The sequence below is a fragment of the Emys orbicularis genome, chromosome 11 (assembly GCF_028017835.1).
Source record: "Emys orbicularis isolate rEmyOrb1 chromosome 11, rEmyOrb1.hap1, whole genome shotgun sequence".
In the NCBI taxonomy this organism is placed as follows: domain Eukaryota; kingdom Metazoa; phylum Chordata; order Testudines; family Emydidae; genus Emys; species Emys orbicularis.
Genome location: NC_088693.1, coordinates 56,641,755 through 56,664,463, shown reverse-complemented (window position 1 = coordinate 56,664,463; position 22,709 = coordinate 56,641,755). Strand labels below are relative to the sequence as shown.

The window sequence follows — 22,709 nt, the reverse complement described above, 5'->3', positions numbered from 1 at the left end:
GTTGGTCAGATTTGTTGCTTTCCTTTCTTTGTACAGAAGAATGAAGAGAAGCAGCAGTAGCATTATTTTCCCTTCTGAACCCACAGAACATCTAAGAAGACATCTCAGAGATTTAGTTTTAAGGGAGGGTGGGTTCTGGGAGTCTCTGGAGCTGACTAAGGCAGGTGAAGGTGATGCTTCAGTGTCAGGTACCTTAACTTTGTAGAGAGCTGTTTCCAGCCTCTTCTGTGTATATTACTCACTTGGATCTGAAGTTTGTTGTGAATCCAGTTCCTTCTGGTGCTCTGATTTCCTTGAGTAGAGAATCCAGCAGTCATAAGACATCTGTAAAGGAGACTATATTTTTAGGCTGAGGGAAATTGAAGTTAACCTTACGCTCATCAAGGAGGAACCACTGAGGTTCACTCAAAAACCTCTGAGATATCTGAGGCCCACTTCCAGATACACTTAATTCTTGCTCCTGTGAATATGAGGTTTGCCCCAGAATGGACCTTTCTTAACTGCCAGGATATTCCCTCTCGTACTTCTCCTAGGATATAGGAAGCCATGATGGCTCCACCACCTTAGCCTTTTGCAACCTGTTCTCTTGGCCTGCTTGGGCTATGTTGGCTGGATCAGTCATGGGCTCAGTTGTGTTCGTGAAGTTCCCTGAAGAAGACCAGAGGATGTTACCTCAAGCAAAGTCTCTTCTAGACTGAGTGGCGACCTATCAACAAGTAGAGCTAGTTGAAATTTTTAAAATATTGAAATTTTATTGAAAATTTTATTCAAAGAGCTGGGAAATTCTTAATGCAATTTTAATGAAATGGTATTTCCCATTTTTGACCAACTCTAGTTAAAATAATATATACATACGTATATATATAAAAGCAGTCCAAATTTTGACTGATAATACCAATGTAATATATAACATCAATCATCAGAGAGGAGCTTGTTCCCACCACCTCTGTCAGGAAGCAATTTAGCTCTGGAAACTGTACACTCGTTATGTCTCACTAGCTGCTTTCCATTAAATAGGTTTATTTGCCATGAAAGAGAATACATAGTACCATCCTTTGCGTTCCAGAGCTCAAATTCAGCAAAGCACATGCCTAACTTTTAAGCACGTAGACAGTGCTTAGCGTCAAGCAAGTGGTTAAATATCTTGCTGAATTGGGGCCCAGAGGAGGAAAGTATTCTGTTCTCTGACTGTTGCCTTTGGACTGGACTGGAACTGATATCTTTATGCATTTCCTTTTATATCTTTCTTTAAATAAATATTCTGGATAATAAAACTGCAAAAGGTTTGAGGTTTTATTGTTAGCTCCCTAATGGATATATTGTATCTGGTACTTGGACCTCCTAGCTCTGGCAGTGAAAACTTGGGTCCTGATTCTGATTTTACACCCATTTGCACTGGTGTAAATGACTACAAAGTGTTCAGGGAAATGGAGAATCAGGCCCTCTGGTTCCTCCAGATTTCCTTTTGCAGAAGCAGGATAAAAGGGACACTTACAATTTAAAAATCACATTGCTGTCTTATTTTTGTTTTACCTAGTGCAGATGCAAAGTAATACTTACATCTACTATAAATGAAAGAGATTAGCAAAAGTTTGCAGTTGGTTTACTTTGTGAATTTGACAGTATTTGTTGCAGTCACTTTGTTGTTTTCCTTTAAATGATGAGGAGCTGAAAGAAGATGTAAATAAAAGTAGCCCCATCCTACTTTAATTTACACTTTGGCCTGGTCTACACTAGAAAATTAAGTCAGCTTAACTATGTCACTCAGGGGTGTGAAAATCCATACCCCGGAGTGGCGTAGTTAAGCTGACCTAACCCCCAGTGTAGACAACGCTAACCTGCACAGCTGTGCTGCAAGTCTCAGAGAGAGAATTTACAGCACACCAGCTGAATTATTGCAGACATCCTTTATAAAATATATAGTAGCCTTGCAGTGTATTAATTGCATGTTTTAATATAGTTAATTTTTTTAAAGTAAACTCAAATATATTTTATAATGACATTTATTTTTAAAAGAAAAAAAGTAAAACTGGCGTTTTTGCTAGCAATTATTTGTCTCTCTGGTAGCTGGTCAGGAAACTCCATTAGCATTCAGAAGTAAATTTTAGTGAGCATTTGCCCAAATCACAATAAGCACCATGTACATATTGGAGCACAATTGGTAATTTTTGCAAAATGAAGCCAAGGACTTAGATAGTAAAAGTGTTGTGTTTTTTAGTACTTGAGGTACACTATCAGAGCTCTGAAAGAAGCTTGTTGGGTGTGTTCACTATCATCTACTTCTAGTTTTACTTTCAGTAGTTATATGCACCCAAAAAATAAAAAGTAAAAGTACTGAATATTAAGTGTTTTTCTTTGTTTGTTTTAGGCTGAAAAACTTAATTATAAGGATAAGAAACTGAATATTGGTCCAGCAATAAGAAAACAACAAGTAGGGATTTCTCGTATGTATTTTCACTATATTCTTTAGCTGCATGTGATATAGATAGAACTCTTAACCAAAAATATCTGTGTTGGACCTGTACTGTACTAATCCAGAGCATTGAATATGATCAGAATAGTCAGCAGGTGGAAGCACTGGCATACTAACAAAAATGTCAAAAGTACCAGATTTCCAGGCACCATCCTTTAACCCCTACAGTATGTTCCTTTGTACATTGCATGGAAGGGATCCAATGGATGAAGATTGTATCCACATTCAAGTGGGTACAATGGAATGTGACTCTTTGGTATGGCAGTATGCCCCTTCCTAGCTGCCACAACCCTCAAAGCTAAAGACAAATGTGTTTTAACTGCGGGAAAAGAGTATGTGACAGTCTGCTGTATACAGCATTTTCCTACTGGAAACAGGGCACATGTTATATTGACATGCTACATATGTTGCTCTAAGGAACATTGACTTCCCATGTGTGCTGTGTGAAGCCATGGTCAAAGGTCATAGCTGTTGAAGTATAACCAGTGGTAGCACAGCAGTGGATTCAGATGTGCTGGAAGTGGCCAGAGCCATGACAAGGCAGCAGTGATATACGGTTTAAGGATGGCAAGAAGTGAGAGTGTATTTATCCTACAGCCACACTGAAGGAGACTTAAACAAGATAATATATTGTCGGTGGCACATGTTCCTCTTATCTACTCCAGAGGTTGCACCTAATGGAGGCAGGGACAGTCTCTGGGTAAAGCCAGGGATCCATGAGGTTTGGGACATTTATAGAAGAGGCTCTTTGGCATATGTATGTTTAGATATCCATGCCCCCTGCCTATTCTCTAGTGTTATCTGTCCCATATTGCTACAGGGATGATGCAGTGCCGCTTCAGTTCTTCAAAAACTTTTCAAAAAAGCTTTGATGGTAGGTGGTCCCTTTTTGTACATTTTTACTTGAGAAGGAAGATATTTCTATACCTGATATTGCTGTGATATGTCAGCAAAAAAAAAAAGCCAATGTAGTTTTGGGCTTGCATATCCAAAAGGCACCATGTTATGGAACAGGAGGTCCCTCTCTGTGTTCCTCTGGAGCAAACACATTTGAAATATTCCATTTACTTGTGTGCACTGTATTACCAGAAAGATCAGACAAAAGGGGGGGGAGGATTTAGAGAAGATCAACAAATACGATTAGGGATCTAGAAGAACTGACCTAATGAGAGAAGATTATTATTATGAATACCCTAACTAAGGGTTAGGGGGGAGGGATAGCTCAGTGGTTTGAGCATTGGCCTGCTAAACCCAGGGTTGTGAGCTCAATCCTTGACAGGGCCACTTAGGGATCTGGGGCAAAATCAGTACTTGGTCCTGCTAGTGAAGGCAGGGGGCTGGACTTGATGACCTTTCACAGTTCTAGGAGATAGGATATCTCCATTAAATTTATTTATTTAAATTTAATAGCCTACAAATATCTGAAAAATGAAAACACAAGTTAAGAGACCAACTACTTAGGGCAGTGAAGGGCTAGAACCAGCAGCAAAAGAATGCAATTTAGAAGTGGAAAATTTAGGCTGAATATCAGAAATAAATTTCAGAGATTGAAATCTGTTGGGGTGTGGGATGGTCTCATAAGAGAAGTAACGAAAGCCACATTGCTTGAAATATTTTAAAGTTGGATGTTGTACTAGTACAGTGGCTCTCAAACTTTTTTACTGGTGACCCCTTTCACACAACATGTCTCTGAGTGCGACCCCCCTTATACATTAAAAACACTTTTTTATATATTTAACACCATTATAAATGCTGGAGGCAAAGCGGGGTTTGGGGTGGAGGTTGACCATTCGCGATCCCCCATGTAATAACCTCACGACCCCCTGAGGGGTCCCGACCCCCGTTTGAGAACCCCTGCACTAGTAAATGTATCATAACATAGGGAATACTGAATTGGCAGAGAATGGAATAGGTGTTCACGGTCTTTAGTTTCTGTGAATCTATAGTTGGTCTCCCACAAGTTTGGCTTGTCAATACTTTTACCTGCAGGACTGGCCAATTTATCTGATACCAAAATACAAACTTCCAAGAGTGATAGGATTGTCAACTAGTTATTTTTCCACCTTTATTTCTGACTTTGGTAATAGCATTTTCTGAGGAATTGTTTAGTTCCCCTTTCTTACATTTTACCTCTTCAGATGTTTCTAATCCTGGGGTCATAGTTTGTGATGCTTAGTTAATGACTAGTTTCATTTTGACCTGAATAGACAGCTTTGAAGTGTTCAGGAATTTTATATCAGAAGATTATTCATAATAAAGACTGTTATGAACCGTTTTTAGGTACTGTTAACTAGAGCTAATTGAAAAACTAAATTTTAATGAAAACTTGATTTTTTATGTTTAAAATGGATGAAAAAATTGTCAACATTGGGAATTTGGAAATTTTTCAACCAGATCTACTGTTAAGATTGTTGTGATTTAACGCAAAATAACATTCAAATACTTATATGCTTATCCAAAATTGCATCCCTGTTTCTTTAGTTTCCATTTTTGAAGTTTTGGGAAGACTTTGAAAACGTACTGATGAAGTGTCCTGTCAAAGAGTGTGAATCCATAGATGAAAGGCTTAGCTTACCTAGGACAGTCATATTTCAGTACCTTTGCATTGTAATTGCTTTTATCTATATTACAGAGTTTTGTTTTACAAACTAAATTGAGTATAAAACATTTTGTTCTTCTCCAAGGGCCTCTGTGTGTTATATCTTGTGGGTTTGGCACCTCCTGGTATTGAGCTGCCGAACTGCCTTGAAAAGCTATTTCCATTGGGTGTACACAAGAATGACATCATCGCCCTACTCTGTATAGTGGAGTTCACACCCTAACTGACTCAGCTCCTTCACTGCCACTGCAGAGAGCAGACAGAACTCACCATGTCCTGTCCTCAGGACTAGACTACCTTATAACCTTTTCTTGTAAGTCTGTAAATAGTTAGGATTGTTTAGTGTAGTGTAGTTAGTTAATTTTAGAATAGTATAAGTAGTCATTCCCTTGTCCTCTCTCTGGGCTCCTTTACCAGAACTATGACAGGTCCTGAGCCCTGTAAGGGCTTCAAGAGGTGCTCCTCTTGTCTGGGGTATTCCTGAGTCTGATGCCCACATCCAGTCCCATCTGTTTTTGAGTAAAGCCAACTTTCTTACCATTGCCATGCCTTTACTCCCCAGGCCAGAAGGGAGAGAGACTTGAAGCTCCAGACTCATCTGGCCTCAGAACATGTACAGCCTGAAACTCTGGCAGGCCCATGACTGGTGTCAAGACCATGATCAATCCTGCGGTCCTCTCCTGTGTGACAAACCCTTCTACTTGGGTTTCTGCGCCATCTTCCACCAAAGGCACAAGACTGGGATCTACTTGTCCCCATAAAGGGAAAGACTCCTTCAGCTACCAATGCTCAGTCCTGTCAGTTCTGTGGCATCAAAATCAGTTTATGGCACAACACTAAAAACTGAGCTGGCACTGTGGCATAAGGCTTGAAAAGTCCCAGGTCAAACCCTTCATCCAGCACCACTGCCCTCTCTGCCAGTCCTATATTGAACATGTCCTCCAGCACCAATACATCAGTCATGGCACCACAGGACGACTCCAGGAAATCAGAACAGGAAGCACTTCTCCCCACTAGAGGGGCACAAACAAAAGAAGAGGAGGAACTATCATCTTTTTCCTCTCTCTTACTCTCCAATACTTTTGGAGTATTTTGGAGATTTTTAATGATATAGCTGTCTCTTCAACACACATCTCCATTGACAGACCACAGCACCAGTCAGCCTGGACATGTCACTACAATAGATCCCAAGAATCCCTTCTCTCTCCCAGTGCCTGAATAGGGGACCACCACTAAGGCTACTGTCCATTTCACCACATACTTTTCCACCACTTGACTCTGCTTCTGTACCTACCTCTCTGATTCAAATCTGCAGTTGTCTCAGAGTAGCTTTGACACCATTGGAGATGATTTTGAAGGCTCCCCAAGTTGACATCAGGACATTGGACCACTTCCCTCTCCTTAAATCCAGGCTTAAGGGACATTTAGCTGTCAGGCATATTAAACACAGATCTGTATTTTCTGGTTGTACTGTTTCTTTGTTCCTGAAAGGCATGACCAATGTTTTTCCTTCTACAAGAGAGCCTCCTCTACTCTTGGGGCTTAAATCTTTCTCTGATTAAACTCATGGATCCTCCCTTTGAGCCCCTCAAGAAAATGTCTTTGGTGCATCTGTCTCTAAAGACAGCTTTTCTTAAAGCCATCACCTCTGCCAAGAGAGCTGGAGAATTGATGCTTTAATGGCCAGACAACCATATACTTAGGTACATAAGAACCAGATGATTGTGAGGCCCAATCTTAGCTTTATCTGCATAATGTGGACATTAGAAGGGCACTGTGTTTACCTAGAGAGTACCAAAGCCTTTAGAAAAGTCCAATTGACTATTTATAGCCTATGGGGAAAGATGTCAGAGATAGCTTATTAGCAAACAAAGGCTGTCACAGTGGATAAAAAGATAGAGAGAACTATGTTACATTTTAGCTAGAAGCATAGTTCCCACCAAGGATTTAAAAATGCACTCCAGAGCCATTGCAGCATCTGTGGTTTGTTTGAGACACATTCCTGTTACAGAGAGATGCAGAGCAGCAACATGGAGTTGATATATAGAGTATAAAATGTGTTATATTGGGCAATTAAAATGTGCATTGGAATTTTCTATTATTTCACTTGTTTTAAAAGCTGCAAGTTTGCTTAATTTTAATTTCAACCATCATTGTTTATTTTAGGATCTAGCATAATGCCAGCAGCTGGAACAATGTACTTGACCACTTCAACTGGATATCCTTATACTTATCACAATGGAGTAGCTTATTTTCATACTCCTGAAGTTGCATCTGTTCCACAGCCATGGCCTGTAAGTAATATCTGAAAGATTATAATTTGAGAATACTGCATATGTCTCACAACTGGCTTGTTGGTAAGGTTCTGTTCCATGAAGCTTGTTTCCTTTTGCTTCTTTCTTGTATTTTCCATGTTTTCTTCTTTCCTCTCTCCTTGTTATACAAAATAGATAAAACTCCAAAGAAAATTAATTACTACTGTGAAACTTGCTAACTGTACATTATCTTTGATTGTAAGGAGTATTTTTATAGCTGTGTTGGTCTCAGGATATGAAAGAGACAAGGTGGGTGAGGTAATATCTTTTATTGGACCAACTTCTGCTGGTGAGAGAAACAAGCTTTTGAGCTTACACAGAGCTTTTCTTCAGGTCTGGGAAACGTACTCAGTGTGTCCCAGCTAAATACAAGGTGGAACAGATTGCTTAGCATAAGTATATTTCACATACACATATTTCAAGGGACCATTCAAGGTGAAGTGACCCCTTAACACGTCTTCACTCCTAAGGGGGATTGAAGGGGGAAAAAAACTGGGGGAGATTGTGGGTTATAGATTGTTGGAATATACCATAAATCCAGTGTTTCTATTTGGTCCATGATTTTTAGTGTCTAGCAAAGTTATGAATTTAGGTTCCCAGGTTCTTCTTTTGAAGGGGTTGTGCAGGTTTCCCTTGTGAAAAGTGCTCACCCACAGATGATATAGTAGTTTTGTCTCATCGTTTTTCTGTGTTAATTCATTCAATAGTGTAGTGATTGTCTGGTTTCACCCACATAGTTGTTATTGGGGCATTTAGTGGACTGGGTGAGGTACATCACATGTTGTGATAGGCAAGTATAAGACCCATAGATCTTGAAAGGCATGTTGATTGGGGTGTTGATCATCATAGTAGTGAAGATATGCCTATAGGTTTTGCATCTGTTGTTCTGGCAGAGTGTGTGCCACTTTCAGTTGCTGTGTCCTAGTCTGTGTGGAGCTTGCTTCAGATGATGAGCATGGAGAGATTGGGGAGTTGTTTGAAGGCCAGAAGAGGTCGTTTGGGAAAGATTTCTTTCAGGATGTGGTCCTCATCGAATATGGGTTGTAATTGTTTGGTGTTATCCTGTAAGGCTTCCAGTGTGGGGTGGTAAGTGCCAACTAAAAATCAGGGACTGAATTGAGACACTGGTTTTATGGCTTATTACAACAATCTATAACTCACTAACCCACTCCCCCCCCCCCCGCTTTTTTCCCCTCCTTTTCCCCCAGTGGGTGAACAACCACCAACATTGCCAGCTAGTGGTCAGGTGGAGGGTGGGCAGGTTGTCTACCCATTGAAAATATCATCCTGTCCTTCAGCTTCCCCCTCTACTGCCCACCCACCCTCCAGCGGCTCCAGAGGAGATCTTACAGCAGCGCCACTGTAAGATCTCTAGTGTAGACACAACCTCTGAGTATGTTTCCCAGACCTGACAAAGAGCTCTGTGTTAGCTCAAAAGCTTGTCTCTTTCACCAACAGAAGTTGGTCCAATAAAAGCTATTACATTACCCACCTAGTCTCTCATGATGTTTGATGGCAGCTAAGGAATTTGCTGCTTTTCTGACTGTAACTGCATCATATAATGTAATTAATGTGTCTGTTAAGAGGTAACTGCAGTTAACAGATGATCATTAGTACAGGTTTCATGGATCCTGTTGAATAAAACAAACTGTTTTACATTGTTAATGCTTTTACCTTTGCCTATGTAGAAATGTTGTGAAAGGTTTTGGCTGTAGGTAAGAGCAAAGAATTGGAACTTAGGACTACTGAGTTTTGTGAGAACATGCAGTCACAACCTAGAGCAGTCGCTGGTCCAGTCTCTGAATAGACTCCAGTCTATTGTGACCACTGAATCCTAAATGCTAATAAACTCCCTAGGTTTGAGTAGTGACTGATCACTGTTCCTTGCTTTGGATCTCTCAAACTCACTTCCCAGACCCAGTGTATAACACTCTTCTTGGGCAGTGAGACCTTGTAGTCTGGCCACCTAGACCTCAGAACCAGTGTCCACACTTTTCCCCCAGAGTCTACCTGGCTGTGTGAGCTTTCTAGTTAATCCCTTCAGGGTCAGTGTAGCCATAAAGCAAGGAACACAGGTTTAACAAAGGAATTTCTTATACACACACACACGCACACTTTACTCTTAAAAAGCACAAGAGAATTACAGATCTATGGAAAATAAATTCCTGAATGCAGTCCCCTCAGTGTGATCTCACCCCCTTTTGGGAGCTTTGGGTTTGACCACTGTCCTTTAGGGAGATAAAGCCACTCATGCCTCCACTTTTTTCAGCTTGGTCTTTTGTTTCTGGCAATGAAATGGTTTTCCCTTGCTTAAAGGGTATTCCTCTTTTTAAAACAGCCTTTTCTACTGTTTCTGTCCTTGTTTTTCCACTGGGGATTTTCCATGCTCCTTCCCCCTGTCAGCTTCTGGGCAGAAAGTTCAAAGTCAGTTGCCCTGCTGATAGCAACCCCATTGTTCCACCAGGAGAGGGACTTTCAATGCTGATGGCTCTGTCATAGCCTCCCTACTATGTGTCAAGTTCCTGATACCATAATGAATATTTCAGGCCACATAAAGGTTCTTCTTCGAGAGATGTCCCTGTGGGTGCTCCACTCCAGGTGTTGGTGCGTCCCTGCGCCTTTGCTCGGAGATTTTTTGCAGCAGTACTCATAGCGGCCACGCATGCTCAGAGGCTGCCCCCACTGTGAGTCTAGGTTGATAGTACGCATGCGTGGCTGGTCTCCTCAGTTCCTTCTCTACCGTCCCCGGCCTGAGACGGAGCTCAGCAGACTCGTTAGGAAATCCCTCACTCTTGCTACAATTACCCTTCTAGTAACTAGTTTGTTGTCAGTTCTTTGTTAGTGTAGTTAATTACCTCGTTTATCTGTTACTACAAAAAAACAAAAAAAACTTTTTTCTGTCAGCCGCAGCCGCTTCGGCCATGCCGGGCTCCACAGGCTTCAAGCGCTGTTCTACATGTAAGGAGGCTATCCCGCTATCAGATGGCCACTCAAAGTGTATAAAATGTTTGGGGGAAGCCCACATTCCCCCAAAATGTGCCCACTGCTGTAAACTCAGTTCCAGGGCACGGAAGGACAGGGAGCTTAGACTTAAACTGCTCCTCCTGCAAAAGTCTATCGGGTCAGTTTCAGACCCAGGCGCTGAATCCGGCTCCGCTACCCGCCACAGCCCCCCTGCCTCAAAAAAACTGAAAAAATCTACAAAGAAGGGACAGCCTTCTTCACCAAAGAAGGTTATGAGGCACAAGGTTTCTTCAGGCAGGTCAACGGTCTCCCTGCCTGTGTTTCCTCGCCTCAGCAACTTTGATGAGCCGGGCTCCTCAGGAACCGCGCGAAAGCCGCCTGAGGCTGCGGCGGCGGCGCGAGGCTCCGGTGCCGAGGCATCAGGCTTTCAGTTGCCTGCCTCTATTATGGCACCGTTCGGCACCGCGACGGACGCGGTGCCAACATTTTACAACATGCCTGATCCCCTGCAGGCTGATGTTGCCCGCCCGGCACCGACCGCGGCACCGACAACCGCGGAGCAGACTGACAGGGAGATCACAGGCAAAACCCCTGCTCAGAGGAATGTTCCCGCACCGCAACCTCCCCCTGCACAGCTTTCACCTCACGCAGGAGCCTCACCATTTCAGTTTACTCAGACAGCAGATCTATTGGTATCACCTATCCTGCAGTCTCCCCTGATGAATGCCTGTTCTTCTCCAATGCCTGAGTCAGGATCTGAGCAGCCTTCCTCCAGTGAGGAGGAAACTGATCCACAGGGAGTTTTTTCTCCATATCAAGACTCCCACTCCCAGGCCCCAGTCAATAGAGGTTATAAGAAAACTACCTCATCCTACTCTCAGGATCCTGCCTCCTGGGGGGTGAACCCCTGGATGGCACCACCTATGCCCTACCCACCACCATGGCAATATTGGACACCATGGGCATCGTACCCTCGAGAATACGTGCGCTATGGCAATTCGACCAGGCGCAACACCGGTCTAGCACCACCACCTGACGAATCTGCCAGTGACACGAGACACCTGGCAGCACAGTCACACTTCCAGGATAAACCTAGCCCTGCTCCTATTCCAGCAGAGCCGGAGCTAATGCCTGAAGAAGCCTTACTTCCCCTTCCTCCAACACCGTCGGATGACTACGCAAAATTCCAAGACCTCTTTAAAAGAGTTGCCAGTGACTTGAGAATTAACTTGGAGGTAGTCACTGAGCAACAGCATGAGCTAACGGACATCCTACAGCCCTCTTCTTCCTCTAGGGTGGCATTACCAATCAATGTAGCCCTTTTAGAACCCGCTAAGTCCATCTGGCAGACTCCAGCTACAAGCCTACCTACCTGTAAACAAGCGGACAGGAAGTACTTTATCCCTCCAAAGGGTTCTGAATTCCTTTTTACCCACCCGGCACCAAACTCATTGGTAGTAGACGCCGCGAACCAAAGGGCCAAACAACAGTATTCCCGTTCCACCCCAGCCAACAAGGACAGCAAACGCTTGGACCTCTTTGGTCGTAAAGTATACACATCCTCGTCCCTACAATTTCGTATAGCTAATTATACTGCAGTCCTTGCAAAATATGACCACAAAAACTATAATAAATTCATGGATTTTATTGACGACATTCCAGAACAGAAAAAATAACAATTCACAGCTCTGGTTTCCGAGGGACAAAGCATATCACGCACCTCGATGTAGCCAACACTGCAGCAAGATCGACCGCTACAGCAGTAGTCATGCGACGGGGTTCATGGCTCTCCTCCTCTTTCTTTCCTCGAGAAGTTCAGAGCACCATTGAAGATCTTCCCTTTGACGGTGACAAACTTTTTGCTTCTACCACGAACGACGTGCTTCATTCAATGAAGGAATCAAGGGCAACCGTCCAGTCTTTAGGTCTCCAGACACCTATGACCAGAAGACGGCAATATAGATACCAACCGTACCAACGTCCACGCTATCCCGCATTTACACAACATTCCCATAGACCACAGGAGCAACAACAACAACGTCAAAGACCAAGATTCCAGCGTCGACCCAATTCTGCAGGGGCGCCTCAACCCCCTCCAACTAGTAGGCAGATTTGAAGCCTTGGTCGAGGGTTTAGAAAACAGCGTTCCCTCTTCAGCCAACACACCTATCTTTGGACACCGCCTACGACCATTCTCCCACCAATGGAAGAACACTACCTCCGACAAGTGGGTCATAGAGGTAGTTACAATTGGATATGCCATCCCCTTCCTCTCCTTGCCTCCCACCCACCCACCCTCCCCGTCCCTCTTCAGGGACCCCCCTCACGAGCAGCTACTCCTCCAAGAAGTGCAACATCTCCTTCATCTGGGAGCAGTAGAAATCGTCCCAGAACGACACAAAGGGAAGGGTTTTTACTCCCATTATTTCTTAACAGAAAAGAAAAATGGCGGATGGCGACCAATCCTCGACCTCAGGCGGCTCAACAAATTTGTCAAAAAGCAAAAGTTCAAGATGGTTACCCTCACCACCATAATCCCAGCGCTGGAGCAGGGCGATTGTTTTTCTGCCCTCGACCTACAAGACGCCTATTTCCATGTCACTATACATCCGGCCCACAGACGCTTCCTTCGATTTACCCTCGGCTCGACACATTTTCAATACAGGGTTCTCCCCTTTGGACTGTCCACAGCCCCCCGTGTCTTTTCCAAGCTCCCAGCCGTAGTCACTGCCTACCTCAGGAAACAAGGGGTCATAATATTCCCTTACCTCGACGATTGCCTCCTCAAAGCCTCAACGTTCGACGAAGCTCTCCGGTTCACGCGGCTCACCGTCGATTGTTTCCTATCTCTTGGCCTACAAATAAACAAAAACAAATCCACATTACGCCCCACCCAGCACCTGGAGTTCATAGGAGCAGACCTCGACTCCCGGACGGGGTTGGCATCTCTCCCACCCGACCGCTTCAACTCCATAAGCCAACTGGCCACAAAAATTCGCAACAGTCCCCAGGTGACTGCCCGAGACTGCCTACAAATACTAGGTCACATGGCCTCGTGCACTTTTGTCGTCCAGAATTCACGCCTCTACATGAGGTGCTTCCAAGCGTGGTTGGCCACGGTTTACAGACCGCATGTGCACTCTCTAAACAAGACTCTCTCCCTACCTGTCCGAGTCAAAGATTCTCTACACTGGTGGACAGTTCACTCCAACCTCTGCTCTGGAGTCCCTTTTCTTCAGCAGGCTCCATCACTCATCCTGACCACCGATGCATCTCTGACAGGCTGGGGTGCACACATGTCTCACCACACAGTACAGGGGCTATGGTCGTCAACCGAGACCTCCCTGCACATATATGTCCTAGAACTTCGAGCTATTCGCAATGCGTGCCGTCACTTCCTGCCACTAATCAAGAATCATCACATACGCATAATGACAGACAACATTGCATGCATGTTTTATGTAAACAGGCAGGGAGGAGCTCGATCACATTCGCTGTGCACAGAGGCTATGAAGCTCTGGAATTGGTGCATTGCGAACAACATCCGGGTATCGGCCGCCTATCTTCCCGGAGTAATGAACACCACAGCGGACGAACTAAGCAGACGCTTCCCATGGGACCACGAGTGGGAGATAGACGAGAAAACCATTCACAACGTATTCAGCACTTGGGGTTACCCAACCATAGACCTTTTTGCAACTACAAAAAACAAGAAATGTCCCAATTTTTGCTCCAGAGCAGGACTGGGCAAACATTCCCTGGGAGACGCATTCATGATCCCATGGCACCGAAACCTACTCTATGCGTTTCCCCCGATACCGGTTCTCAACAGGGTCCTGATAAAAATACGAACAGACCGGGCCAAGGTGATCCTAATTGCCCCGTCGTGGCCCAGACAACCATGGTTTCCGTTCCTCACCAGAATGTCGATTCAACCACCAATCTCCTTGCCTCTCATTCCGAACCTCCTATCACAACAACACGGCCGCTTTCTCCACCCCAACCTGTCCATGCTTCACCTCAAAGCCTGGTTCCTACATGGTTTTCCCAAAGCGAACTAGATTGCTCTGAACAAGTTCAAAGGGTGCTCCTACATAGCAGAACACAATCTACTCGCACCACCTATCTACGAAAGTGGAAACGATTCACACATTGGTGTTGCGCTAAACAACTTTGTCCCACGTCGGTATCTCTTTCGCTCATACTTGACTATCTATTGGACCTTAAGCAATCCGGCCTTTCTTTCAGCTCCATCAGGGTCCATTTAGCTGCTATTGCAACTTTTCACGACAGAATTGATGACACGTCTGTCTTTACTCATCCTATCACCAAGCGTTTCCTCAAGGGACTCCAAACCCTATACCCAGACATTAAACCACCTACCACCCCGTGGGACCTTCATCTAGTACTGTCTTGCCTAACTCAACAACCATTTCAACCCCTAGCCACGTGCTCCCTTTTACACCTCTCGATGAAAACAGCATTTCTAGTGGCAATTACCTCTGCCAGACGGGCAGGAGAAATAGCAGCTCTTATGGCAGACCCACCATATACGCTATTTTTTAAAGACAAGGTTACCCTCAGATTACACCCCAAATTTCTTCCAAAGGTGCACTCATCATTCCACATTAATGAGCCAATACACCTACCGACCTTTTTTCCGAAACCACACGCGAACTCGTTCGAAGCCTCAATGCATACACTAGATGTACGCAGGGCCTTATCCTTCTATTTGGATAGAACCAAACCTTTTAGAAATTCTTCCAGACTTTTTGTCTCCATTGCGGAGCGCTCCAAAGGTACGCCTATTTCTACCCAGAGACTTTCGAACTGGATTTCTCAGTGCATCCGGTTGTGCTATCAGATGAAGAAAGTTACACCTCCAGACGGCATCAGAACACACTCCACTAGATCTCTGGCTGCCTCTGTAGCATTCTTACGCAAAGTTCCCCTGGCTGATATCTGTAAAGCAGCCACCTGGTCCTCTGAGCACACATTTGTTAAACACTATGCCCTTACTCAAGGCCCTCTATCTGACATACGTTTGGGCAGGGCTGTACTATCCACGGCATTCCTATCAGATCCGAAGTCCCTACCTCCTTAAGATACACGGCTTTTAAGTCACCTGGAGTGGAGCACCCACAGGGACATCTCTCGAAGAAGAAGAGGTTACTCACCCTGTGCAGTAACTGACGTTCTTCGAGATGAGTGTCCCTGTGGGTGCTCCACTACCCACCCTCCTCCCCTCTACTTCGGAGTTGGGGGGCCTCCGTTGTAGAGAAGGAACTGAGGAGACCGGCCACGCATGCGTACTATCAACCTAGACTCACAGCGGGGGCAGCCTCTGAGCATGCGTGGCCGCTATGAGTACTGCTGCAAAAAATCTCCGAGCAAAGGCGAAGGGACGCACCAACACCTGGAGTGGAGCACCCACAGGGACACTCATCTCGAAGAACGTCAGTTACTGCACAGGGTGAGTAACCTCCTCTTACATTCAAAATGGAGGATGAAATATAACAGTGTTCACAAAAAATTGAATTCATAAATTGCCACAAACATATCCCCCAATCTGTCTCACATCCATCTTAGAATTGGTGTTTGTTTTGGGAGGAGGATAAATGGGGGTAGATCAAGTGCTGGGTTTAAACAGGGAAGGGCAAGCACCTTTCTTTCAACCCCAAAAGACAGATATTTTATCGTTACCAAGAAGCTGCATTGGAAAGATGTCCTGGGAAGAAACTTACAGCTTACACATAGTTTACTGTTGGATTCTGTCTTTTAGACATCATGGGTATGTCTACACTGCAGTTAAAAACTCGCATCTGGCCTATGCCAGCTGACTTGGGCTAAGGGGCTGTTTAATTATAGTGTAGACATTCAGGTTCAAGCCAGAGCCCAGGCTCTGGGACTCTGCGAGGTGGGAGGGTCCCAGAGATCAGGTTCAAGCCTGAGCCCGAACATCTACTCCACAATTAAACAGCCTCTTAGCCTGAACTCCAGAAGCCCAAGTCAGCTGACATGGGCCAGCCGCAGGTTTTTAACTGCCATGTAGACATACCCTTTGTGTTGAGCACCTGGGCATTGATTATCTTGGTCTTGACTGCCTCAAGCTTTAGTTCCTCAAATCTGGGCTTCCCAGTACATTGATGTTGGTTCCTCTGGTGCTGAGGGAATGTCTAAACAGCAAAGAAAAACCTACAGTTGGCCTGTGCCAGCTGACTTGGACTTATGGGGCTGTTTCACTGCTGTGTAGACATCTGGGCGTGGTCTGGAGCCCAGGCTCTAGGACCTTACGAGGTGAGAGGGTTCCAGAGCTTGGCCTGCAGCCTGAGTCTGGAAGTCTACACAGTCGTGAAACAGGCCCACAGCCTGAGCCCCCTGAGAATGAGTCAGCTGGCACGGATGAGCTGCAGATTTTTCTTTGCTGTGTCGACATACTCTGTGTCCTTTAGTATCAGGGCCCTCAATTATTTCAACCTTGTGGACTTTGGTACGATATATTCCATTATTCCAGAGTCTTGCAGCAGATTTTGTGTTTTGTGGAAGGAACTTAAATTAGGTTTGAGGCTGCACTCCCTTTCATATCCAAAGGATTGGACGGGGTGGGGGGGAATTTGAGGATATAGGGTATGTGAGCAGTCCCAATGGACACTGCTTTCAAGAAAGTTCTTAGTTCATGTGCCTAGGCCATGTGCTTTGTCTGCAGTCTGGATCCATGCAAGTGATCATCTTAAAGAATCATAGTTACTGTAAGTAACCATTTTTATGAATTATTTTGTTTTTAAAATGGTAAGTTGTATAGCATATAGTACTTAAGGTGTATGTTTTAGTAAAAGTAACAATTCCTGAGATTAATGTATTAAAATTTCTAATTTATCTCTTTTTTTTTTCTTCTTCTTTTAAAGTCACGGTCCATTTCCAGTTCCCCTGTAATGGTAGCTCAACCTGTTTATCATCAACCTACATATCCTTACCAGGTAAAAGTTAGAAAACTGGTATATCATTTCATAGCCTGAGGTTCTTCTTCGAGTGATGTCCCTGTGGGTGCTCCACTTTAGGTGATTGTGCACCCTGTGCCTCTAGTCGGACAATTTCAACAGCAGTATCTGGCTGGGCTGCACATGTGCTCTCCTTGTCTCTTGCCCGTCATGGCAGTTGATTAGCATTGTACAGCCGCCCCTCCCCCCCCGCCGCCCCTCCTTCCTGCCAACTCAGTTCCTTCTTATTCGCCCTTGGTCTGAGTCAGAGCTCCGGCAGTGCCTTCACTTGCTTTACCTCAGATATGCTTGTTAGCAGTTTTTGTATATAAAGTTAGATTAGTGTTATTAGTACATTTAGATTAGTTGGTTAAGACTTTCTATTTTTCTTCTCCCTGTATAAAAAAAAATTCTTTTCTAACTTCATCCCGTCACGGGATATTCCCTTTGAAATGCCAGGATCTCCTGGATTTAAATGCATTTCCTGCCATGAGGCAATTCCTATCTCTGATGGACACTCACAATGCGTCAAGTGGCTGTGGGAAACATATGTACCCCAAAAGTGCACTCATTGCCATAATCTGAAGACCCGCACAAGGAAGGCAAGGGACCTAAAACTTAAGCTTATTCTCATGGAGAAGTCCCTCCATCCCAGGAACGCAAACTTCTCCCAGTGACCAATCACTGAAGGTGGCTTCTGACAGATCCTCCTCCTCTGCTTCATGCGGGAGGGACCTGTCTTTTAAGACCTGCAAAGAGGAGAGCTACCACTCCTTCTACCAAACCTGCATCTAAAAAGAAGCGTTCCCCGGCTCGCTCTACTGCATTGGTACTGACCACGCTGTGGCAAAGTACCTATGAGTTAGCAGGGACTTCTGGTACCGTGGGTACCGTTAAAGCCACAGACCCTAAGCGGCCAGGCTCCAAAAAGGAAGGCAGAGAAAAGACTGCCCTTTCCTCTATGGCACCGGTGGCAACAACAAAATCCTCCCTACCGAGTGCCTCTGCAGTTTCTAAGGCACTGGGGCCACCTCCTGGCTCTCTGCTGCACATCACTGATGCATCGGCACTGAAGCCTCCTAAGTCCCCGGTGCAGTCAACATCGGCACCTATCCCTCTGGCACCGCACTACCTCCCAGTACTGCAACAAATGCAAGTGCCTTCTCCGGTACCAAGAATACAGCAGTTCCTTGTACCTAAGGACCTGACAGTGAGCCTGGAACTTGAGTCCCTTCTCCTCTGTAATGATATTGCATCCACCAGCTGCATCTTGCCCCCCCCCCCTCCAGTGAGGAGGACGAGGAGGGGGAACTTTCTTCATTTCAGCATTCCTCACCCGTGCAGACCAGTATCAGATCTGAGCCACGAGAGCATGCTAGACACCATCCCAGACCAGACATACAGGGGTGGTATGGACACTCATGGGGACACCCACCTGTGCCTTGTCGACCACAATGGTCATTCTGGGACCGATGGGCAGCATACAGGCAATATTTTCCCAAGCCACCAAGCAGCAGGGAAATGTATAGACACCTCTCACCAAAACCAGTAGTTCCACCTGACGTCTCCCAGGAACAGACTTTTGAGCAAACAGAGCAGGAGTTAGACCAGGAGGCTATTCCTGCGATCGACTTGTCTTCCTCACGTGACAAGACCATCATGCCTCTGCCCCCTACTACTGGAGACGATTTCAAACAGTTTCAGGAACTGTTTAAAATAATAGCTAACACACTTCAAATCCCTCTTGAAGAGGTTGCCAAATCTCAGCCCAAGCTCTTGAACATATTCCACACATCAACATCTTCCAAGATTCCCTTGCCATTATGGAGCCCGTCATAACCATCTGGAAAACCTGTGCCAGAATCCAACCTACGTGTAAGAGGGCAGACAAAGAGTATTATGTCCCTTCAGAGGGGCTAGAATTTTTATTTTCCAGCCCCCAAATTCTCTCGTGGTGGACGCTGTTAACAAAAGAGGTAGGCACCATTATTCCAGGCCCACAACTTATGATAAGGAGTGGAAAAGGCTGGATTTACATGGCCGCAAGGCCTACTCATCGGCAACATTACAGTTTAGAATTGCCAGTTATGAAGCTCTCTTAGCAAAATATGACCACACGACTTATTGAAAATTAGCAGACTTTATTGAACTTATACCAGGGGAAAAGAGAGAGCAGTTTACTTCGCTCATTTCTGAAGGCCACCTTATAGCTCGAACAGCCCTTCAGGCATCATTGGACTCTGATAACACGGGGGCGAGGACCATTGCAACTGCTGGGCCTCCTGGTTTCACCTGTCAGGGTTTCCAAGAGAGGTGCAATCTACAGTAAAGGACCTTCCTTTTGAGGGTCAGAAGCTGTTTGCAGCAAGATTGACGAGTCACTTCACTCCTTAAAGGACTCGAGAGCCACTATTAGATCTCTAGGCATCTATACACCTGCAACTAAATGCAAATGAGGTAGGTATTATACATTATAACGTCCTAGACAGGCTCCGTACACACACAACCAGAGACCGTATTATCCTCAAAGACGTAGGCAAACACCACCCAAACGAAGTTCAAATTTTTCACAGTCCTCCACGTTACAGCAACCAATCTCCAAACACCAAATTTGAAGGTTTGGTTGAGGGCTTGACAGACCTCCCACAACTATTATCGCTAACTCCACACTGCACCAACCATCTGTTTACAGACTGTCTGGTACCATTCTACCCATTTTGGCGTACTGTCACTTCTGACAAATGGGTACTAGAAATCATCAAGACCAGCTACTCCATCCAGTTCCTCTCCTTACCCACCCTCCCTCCTCGTCCCTCTTCAGGGACCCTTCTCACAAGCCACTCTTAAGACAGGAAATAGAATACTTCCTGCAACTAGGCACGGTAGAACCAGTGCTGGTACAACACAGAGGGAAGGGCTTTTATTCCCATTATTTTTTAACACAAAAGAAGTCTGGGGAATGGACATCCATTCTCGACCTCAGGAAACTAAATAAATTTGTCAAAACACAACATTTCAGGATGGTTACTTTAGCAACAATAATTCCTGCTCTGGAACGAGCGGATTGGTTTGCAGCCCTTGACCAGCAAGACGCATATTTTCATATCGCTGTATACCCAGCACACAAGCGATTCCTCCGATTTGTACTGGGACAGGACCACTTTCAATACACAGTACTACCCTTTGGCCTTTCCACGGTCCCCCGAGTGTTTTCCAAAGTGCTAGCAGTGGTGGCGGCCCACCTATGCAAGCAAGGGGTCATGATCTACCCATATTTAGATGATTGTCTAATCAAGGCTCAGACTCGAGAAGAAGCCGTCGAAGCCACGTAAAAGACAATGTCACTTTTCACAGATCTTGGTCTACAAATAAACCTTCAAAAGTCAATGCTAACACCAGTTCAACAACCGGACTTTATTGGGACCCCACCTAAACTCTATATAGGCGAAAGCATCACTACCACCTCAGAGATTCATCGCTCTGACAAACTTGATCGATACCATGATACACAGTCCACAAGTATCTGCCAGGACCTGCCTTCAACTACTAGGTCACATGGCGGTGACCACATATGTCATAAATCATGCCAAACTATGCATGCACTGCCTGCAAGCTTGGCTCAGGACAGTGTACATTCCACACAAATAAAGACTGACCAAACTCCTAAGCATGCCAATGAAGGTCAAGGACTTGTTACAATGGTGGACCCGCCCGCACAACATTCCCTCCCAAATGATAATTACAACGGACGCCTCCCTACTGGGTTGGGGTGCCCATTTAAACAGCCTCACAGCACAGGAATCAACTCTCCACATCAACATCCTGGAACTGCGAACAGTTCGCAATGCCCATGTGCACTTCATGCCTCTAATCGAAAACAAAACCATACAGATCATGACGGACAATATCAGCCACCTACCTACAAGGATCTCAGACCATCACAGCGGACACGCTCAGCCGAAAGTTCTCACACAACTATGAGTGGGAAATAAACACCTCAGTGATCCAGAACATATTTCAACTATGGGGGTTCCCCTCGATAGACCTATATGCCATGAGCCAGAACAGCAAATGTCCAACATTTTGCTCCAGAGCGGGTCTGGGACCAAAATCCAGAGAAAATGCTTTTTTCATCCGATCAGACGCACCTCTCCTGCATGCCTTCCCTTCCATCCCGCCAATGCCCAGAGTCATACACAAGATCAGATATGATCAAACCAAAGTCATCCTGATAGCTCCAGCATGGTCTAGGTAAACATGGTATCCATACCTACAATAGATGTCAGCATGCTCGCTGCAAGTCCTTCCATTCTTTCCAAATCTCCTCTCTCAGGACGCAGGCCAAAATCTGCACCCGAACCTGGAGACGCTCCATCTAAGAGCCTGACTCCTCAGTGGTTCCAAGGCGAGGAGATGATCTGCTTCAAAGAAGTTAAGGATATCTTGCTAAACAGTAAGGCCAGTTACACATTCAACATACCTCCACTAATGGAAGAGATTCCACATGTGGGGCCTAAACAAACAAATCAAAGCCACCAATTCTACCCTGCCCGTAGTCTTGGACTACATACTTTACCTTAAGAAATCAGGTGTCTCAGTGAGTTCATTAAGAGTACACCTGGCAGCAATTACAACCTTCCACCACAAGGTGGATGGCTTTTCGGTCTCTGCACACCCAACTACTAAAAGATTCCTGCAGGGCATTCATGACCTCTACCCAGAACCCAGAGCCCTAATTCCTCTGTGGGACCTCACTCTAGTGCTTCAATCTCTGACGACTGCCCCGTTCAAACCTCTGGTTACATGTTCACTACTACATCTTTCCATGAAAGTAACCTTTCTTGTAGTCATCACGTCAGCGAGGCGTGTTGGAGAAATAGGGGCCCTGATGGTAGACCCACCATACACAATTTTTCTTAAGAATAAAGGTCACTCTGAGACCTCACCCTAAATTCTTACCTAAAGTCCCTTCTTCATTCCACCTCAACCAACCCATCCATCTTCCCATATTATTCCCTAAACCTCATAAGGACAGGCAAGAGGCAGATGTCAGAAGGGCACTAGCCTTTTATCTAAAATAGACCAAGCCGTTCAGAAAAACTTCTACGCTGTTCCTCTCCACCACAGAACACTCTAAAGGCAAACCCATCTCTAAGCAGAGACTTTCCAAATGGATTTCAGGCTGCATCCAGCTCTGCTACCGTCAACTTGGGCTACAACCCCCCTCACGGGCCAGAACACACTCCACAAGAGCAGCAGCCACCTCAGTAGCCTTCTTGAATGACGTGCCTATTAATGACATATTATTCCTGGGGGAAATCTGCACTCTGTGGGGGGCGCAGAATTCATATCTTCTGCAGATTTCTTGGCTCCCTCGCAGA

The 22,709-nt window shown here is 45.1% G+C and overlaps 1 protein-coding gene across 1 annotated transcript in view; it reads left to right on the top strand.

The window, feature by feature from the left end:
• The window catches only part of BOLL (boule homolog, RNA binding protein), a 55,891-nt gene that overhangs the window by 12,115 nt on the left and 21,067 nt on the right, over positions 1-22,709 (top strand). The window contains exons 5-7 of the mRNA XM_065412985.1: positions 2,369-2,444; positions 7,239-7,366; positions 17,257-17,328. Coding sequence (XP_065269057.1) covers positions 2,369-2,444; positions 7,239-7,366; positions 17,257-17,328 — 276 coding nt within the window. The remainder of the gene's footprint in view (positions 1-2,368; positions 2,445-7,238; positions 7,367-17,256; positions 17,329-22,709) is intronic.